Genomic DNA, 6,467 nt, shown 5'->3' on the forward strand with positions numbered 1-6,467 from the left:
ACACACTTCATTAACATCGAATAGAATGCAAGAAAAAAGTATTACAGGAGTCTAAAAACAAAAGAGGTAGATTCAAAAAAGATAGATGGGAAAATGCATGTGAAGCAAAGCAATCCGCCACCACATTAACCTGTCTACATATATGGACAAAACTAATGGATCTGAACCTCCTATAGAGGAGTTTACAATCCTTGATAACAGAAACAATTCTCCATGGAGGCTCAGAGTCTAAATCTTGGAGGAGATTAATTATAATCTTCGAATCACCTTCTAAAATGACATAATCAAGACTAAGATTAACAACATGCTGAAGGATAAATTTTGCAACATAGGCCTCGACAACATTGGCATATGTGATCCCAACATACTGAGAAAAACCAAAGATAAACTTTCCATCATAGTCTCTGCATATACCACCTAAACCAGCGTGACCTGGGCTTCCCAAGCAAGAACCATCAATATTTAATTTGAAAATAAGAGAAGGTGGCGGTATCCATGAGATATGAATAGAACTTCGAATTGCATTAGTGTGGCTATATCCTTTAAAATACTCAGAAGCCATTAACTTACTTTTCCAAACCGCCATAGATGGATTAGTTCTCTCATTGGAATAAAAAGCTGCATTGAAGGATAGCCATAAATTCCATAGAATTGTGGTTGTATATGCACAGATCCAATCACGATTACGAGGATGAAGGTGAGGGCTAAATAAATTGTCGAACCTGTCCTTAATGGAAAGATTAATATTTGGAAGAACAGGAATATTTGTGAAACTCCAAATTGCCTTAGAGAAAAGATAAGTAACAAATATATGCATGGTATCAACCGGAGAAAATTGACAAAAGGGACAAGTTGTATGAATATTAACACCACGCTCCTTTAGAATTAAAGGATGAGGAATAGAATCAAGAAGGAGCTTCCACATAAAGGATCTAATTTTGGGGGCACATTACAAATGCCATATCTTCTGCCAAAGAGGATTAATAACTTGGCCTTCTTGGGAAAAGGAGAGTCCATAAGCAGAAGCAACAATGAATTTTCCAGAAGCCGTTGGGTACCAGATATATTCATCATCAGTCTCCTGCATAGGGATTGGTATAGAAAGAATACGCTGAGCTATTTCTTAAGGCCACCAAAAATTGATTAAGGCAATGTTCCATTGTCTACTTATGGGATCAAAAAGATCAGCAACTTTGGAAGGAGCATTAGAAGAAGAGGATAAAGAGTAGCTGATGGAGTATGATCTGGGATCCAAGGGTCAGTCCAAGGATTGATGGATCTACCGTGACCCAACCAAATAAGCAGCGCTTTGGTAAGAAGGTCACGGGCTTTAATGACAGATTTCCAACCCCAAGAGGCCAAAGAGTGGGGAGAGGCATGAAGAAGATAAGAATTTAGAAAATATTTGGCTTTCATTATTTTACCCCACAAAGAAGAATCTGGAGAGAGAAGACACCAAGCCCGTTTGCATAGAAGAGCAAGATTCATCTTCGCAGCTTGTTTAATGTTAAGTCCCCCAGATTTCCTGTCTTGCAAATAGTGGCCCAACTAACAGTAGGAATATGAGATTTTTCCCCATTAGACCAATAGAATTGTCAGCTTAAAGAATCGAGTTCATTTATAGTTTCAACAAGGAGAGAGAAACAGGACATAAAATGCTGGGGGGAGAGAGGACAAAGTCGAATGTATGAGTACTTGCTTACCAGCCTGACTAAGATATTTAGCTTTCTATGTACTAAGTTTTGTATTAACCCTTTGAATGAGGTCAGAACAATGAGATTTCCGGAGCTTCCCCTTGAAATAAGGAATTCCCAAATAAATTGAAGTGGGGGAAACAGAATGAATATGAAAAATATTCTATAGTAGCAAGTTTGGGAGGAACGAAATGAGAGATTAAGGAAGGAAGAAGAAGAACAGAGCTCAAGAACTGGGGATTGGGGAAGAAGACAAGAAAATGAATTTATTTTTCATTACCCAGTACAAAGAGTACTCCTTGTTTTATATTCAGTTCCAAAGAAAGATAAGCTGGGTTGTTTAACATACTAACACCCACTTGTCTAACTAACTAACCATCTTTTAAACTAATTACTCTCCTAAGGCCTAACCACATAATCTTTTAGCCAATGAGGAACCTTCCTTGTCCTTCTTGATACAAAAGTCTGTGGTCCCCTGGTTGAGATTCCTTCTTGATCAGCCCCATCCTCTTCTTGTATAAGTGGTGGTCCAACCACAGGTGGTCCAAGTGTATCATTCCCACCCTCTTCAAAAGACACCTTGTCCTCAAGGTGCAACTGTGGATAAGCAGCTTGAAGAGTTCTGAAATTCTCCCAAGAAGTGTCCTCGGGAGCCAAGCCTGTCCATTGAACCAGCACTTGAGGCACCAATTCCCCACGCACCCAAACTTGACGCTTGTCTACAATGGCCAAGGGAAGAACAACAGGGCGATTACCCACACTATGAACTGGGAGAGGGTTGTATGATGTGTTGACATCCCCCTTGAATGGTTTCAAAAGAGAAATATGGAATACTGGGTGAATCTTACTCTCAGCTGGTAGTTGTAACTTATAAGCAACAGAACTCAGCTTTTGGATTATCTGAAAAGGCCCATAATAACGCCTGCATAATTTGTTGCTGGATCGAGCTGCTAATGATTGTTGCTTATAAGGTTGGAGCTTGACAAGAACCCAAGTACCAACCTCAAAAGCTCTATCAATCCGGTGTCGATCAGCCATGTCTTTCATTCGATGTTGAGCCCTCTGCAGGTTGAGTTTCAGTTGTTGTAACAATTGGGAGCGAGTGCTAAGCTCATGATCGACAGCTTCAATAGGTGAAGATCCCTTGATGTATCGCTAAATAGTTGGTGGAGGTCTCCCATAGAGAGCTTGAAAGGGTGTCATTTGTGCTGCCGAATGGAAAGAAGTGTTGTAGCATAACTCAGCCCAAGGAAGAAAAGTGGTCCATGCTTGAGGTCTGTCCATCACAAAAGCCCTTAGATATTGTTCCAAACATCTATTGAGAACCTCAGTTTGCCCATCAGACTGCGGGTGGTATGCAGAGCTCATACTTAATGTAGTGCCACTGAGTTTGAACAAGTTAGTCCAAAATTTGCTGAGGAAAATCGGGTCGCGATCTGAAACAATGGACTTTGGTATACCATGTAGCTTAACCACCATCTCAATGAATAATTGGGAAACTTTAAATGCATTGAAGTTGGAAGGCAAAGAACCAAAATGAGCATATTTGGTTAAGCGATCAACTACAACCAAAACAACGGTAGCTCCTTTAGACATGGGTAGACCAGTAATAAAATCCATTGCCACATCTTCCCAAACTTGAACTGGAATCGGCAAAGGATGCAACAGTCCCCAAGGATTGGATGTAGAGTACTTAACCTGCTGACAAATGAGGCAGTGTTGGACATATCTGATGACATTTTGTTTCATCTTAGGCTAATGAAATTGAGAGGAAATTCTGATATAAGTTCGTAGGATTCCAGCATGTCCACCTAATGGGGAAGAATGAAATTCATTGATGATAGAGTCCCGCAACTGAGATTGAGAACTGATTCTGATTTTGCCTTTGTAAAATAGTAATCCATCCTTAATAGAGTAATGGGAATCAATATTAGTGCCTTCCCGTAACGCCTTATGAATTGCCATCAACTCCGGATCAATTTCATTTTCCACCTTCAATTGTGGTAGGATATTAAAGACCGGTTCAGTGTAAGATTGTAGTGCAGACTCGGATAGGTCAGTTTCTGGTAATCTGGATAAAGCATCCGCAGCTTCATTTTCCTTTCCAGGTTTGTAGACAATTGTATAAACAAATCCCAAGAGCTTACTGAGGTATTGTTGCTGTTCAAGTGTCTGAATGACTTGAGTCATTAAATTCTTGAGGCTTCGATGATCAGTTTTAATGATAAATTGTCTCCCAAGTAAATATTGCCTCCACTTTTGCACTGCTTGAGATATAGCATATAATTCCTTGACATATGTTGATGTTGTTGCCATTTTGTGAGATAGCTTCTTACTATAGAAAGCTAATGGATGTCCTTCTTGCATCAACACAGCGCCTATGCCCACATTGGATGCGTCAGTTTCTAGTTCAAAATCCTTGTCAAAGTTTGGAAGAGATAAGACCGGCACTTGAATCATTGCTTCCTTTAATCTATCAAATGCTTTTTGGGCAGATTCATTCCAATGGAAAGCTTCCTTCTTGAGGAGATTTGTAAGAGGGAAAGCTATGCTCGCATAGTGATGGACAAATTTCCGATAATACCCGGTCAAACCTAAAAATCCTCGTAGATGCTTAATAGTGCGTGGCTGTGGCCAATCTTGCATTGCTGAAATTTTTTCAGGATCAGGACTAACACCAGCTGCAGAAACAATATGGCCGAGGTAGGATATGGATGCCTGACAGAAACTACACTTGCTTAGCTTTGCATATAGGTGATTTGTCTTGAGACAACCAAGGACCAGCTCCAGGTGATACACATGTTCAAGTAGAGTTTTACTATATACCAGAATATCATCAAAAAACACCGTAACAAATTTTCTCATAAATGGTTGGAAAAGCTGGTTCATAATGGATTGAAAAGTGGAAGGTGCATTTGTAAGGCCAAAAGGCATCACTACAAATTCATAATGTCCCTGATGTGTGCGAAATGCTGTTTTGTAAATGTCACTATCTTGCATTCTAATTTGGTGGTAACCACTCCTAAGATCCAGCTTCGAAAAGAAACAAGCACCATGAAGCTCATCCAACAACTCCTCCACCGTTGGAATAGGAAATCTGTCCCTGATGGTGATGGAGTTAAGTGCTCGATAATCTACACAAAAACGCCAAGTCCCATCCTTCTTCTTGACCAGCAGTATGGGTGAAGAAAAAGGGCTCTAAGAGTGTCTTATAGTTCCCTGTTGTAACATCTCTTGTACCAACCGTTCTATTTCAGTTTTCTGAAATTGGGGGTACCTGTATGGCCTTACATTAACTGGTGTAGCTCCTGGAATAAGGTGTATCTGATGGTCATTTGTTCTTGAAGGAGGCAGCCTCTTGGGTTCTTCAAATACCTCAGAAAATTTTTCTAAGATGCTCTGAATCTCAGGAGTTTGCTTGGTAGTTTCAGTTTCGATACTAGAAAACTGATATCCCTTGAGATGGAAATATGAAGCTATGGAGTGAGTTGCAGCCAATTTTTTAACATGCTTGGCTGAGATAGGATCTAACCTGAATTGAGGTTCACCTTGGAAATGTACTGGGGAACTTTTCCAGGTGAAGTCCATTGTTAGCTTCTGGTAGTCCATGACTATAGGTCCCAAAAGGGACAACCATCGAATTCCCAATACTATATCAACCCCTTGTATTGGCAGTACAAACAGATCCATAGTAAATGTATGCCCCTGTAATTCTAAGGTCATCCCAACACATTTCTTGGTACAAGAGAGATATTCTCCATTGCCAACAAATACTTTAAAAGGCTTTGAAGGGAAAACTGGCCATGATAGCATATTGGCTACTTTCTCTTGAACAAAATTGTGGGTACTCCCACTATCGATAAGAACATGAACATGAAGTTTGTTGCAAGTACCTGTTAATCTGATTGTACTTGGGCTAAGTGGTCCTGCCAGAGCATGTAAGCTGATTTCTGGTAGCCCCTCTTCAACAGAATCCAAGGTTGGTTCTCCTTCAATTTGATTCTCCTCATCTTCTTTACTTTCATCATCCACCATTAAAAGCAAGAACCTACTTTTGCACTTGTGACCAGGAGTATACTGCTCATCACAGTTATAACATAACCCTTTCTCTCTCCTAGCCTTCAATTCCATAGGAGTAAGTTTCTTAATTGGAAGTATAGTTGTTGATGGAGAAAATGGAGGTTTGAGGGCTTGTGTAGGTGGTGTAGGCAATAACCCAGGCCCAGTGAAGTTTCTTGCCACTGTGGGTTTCCAAGATCTCTTCATATCATTATTTTTTTGTTCATGAAGGCGAGCTAAAGCCATTGCTTGGGTTAGGGTAGTGGGTTGAGCTGCCAATAGCTCTCTTTTCAACTCAGGTTTAAGGCCAGAAACAAGAAACTAATCAAGAATGGTTCTGATAATCCAGTAATACGGTTAGAAAGGTTTTCAAATTGATTTTGATATTCAGCAACAGATGTAACCTGAGTCAATTTAGCCAAATCTCCCTTGTGATCTTCATAAGATGAGGGTCCAAACCTTTGTTTAAGGACCTCCAAGAATCTCTGCCAGTCACGAACAAGGCCATTGGAATACATCCATTGGTACCAAGCATGAGCTGCTCCATCCATGTGAAAAGAAGCGATCATGAGTCGTTGTTCGTCTGGAGTCTCGTGATAATCGAAGAACTGTTGTATCCTGAAGATCCAGCCTAATGGATCGGTTCCATCAAACCTTGGAACGTCCAGCCGCATTGATTTGATCGGTTGATGTTGGTTACAATGTTGAGATGCC

The 6,467-nt window shown here is 40.3% G+C and overlaps 1 protein-coding gene across 1 annotated transcript; it reads right to left on the bottom strand.

The window, feature by feature from the left end:
• Positions 1-3,449: 3,449 nt before the first annotated feature.
• LOC122086287 (retrovirus-related Pol polyprotein from transposon 297) lies at positions 3,450-5,999 on the bottom strand. Its single transcript, XM_042655036.1, has 2 exons — positions 4,939-5,999; positions 3,450-4,797 (listed from the first exon to the last, which is right to left on the bottom strand). The coding sequence occupies exons 1-2, from the start codon at positions 5,997-5,999 to the stop codon at positions 3,450-3,452; spliced, it is 2,409 nt and encodes an 802-aa protein (XP_042510970.1).
• Positions 6,000-6,467: the final 468 nt, after the last annotated feature.

Source organism: Macadamia integrifolia, chromosome 8 (genome assembly GCF_013358625.1).
Source record: "Macadamia integrifolia cultivar HAES 741 chromosome 8, SCU_Mint_v3, whole genome shotgun sequence".
NCBI lineage: Eukaryota > Viridiplantae > Streptophyta > Magnoliopsida > Proteales > Proteaceae > Macadamia > Macadamia integrifolia.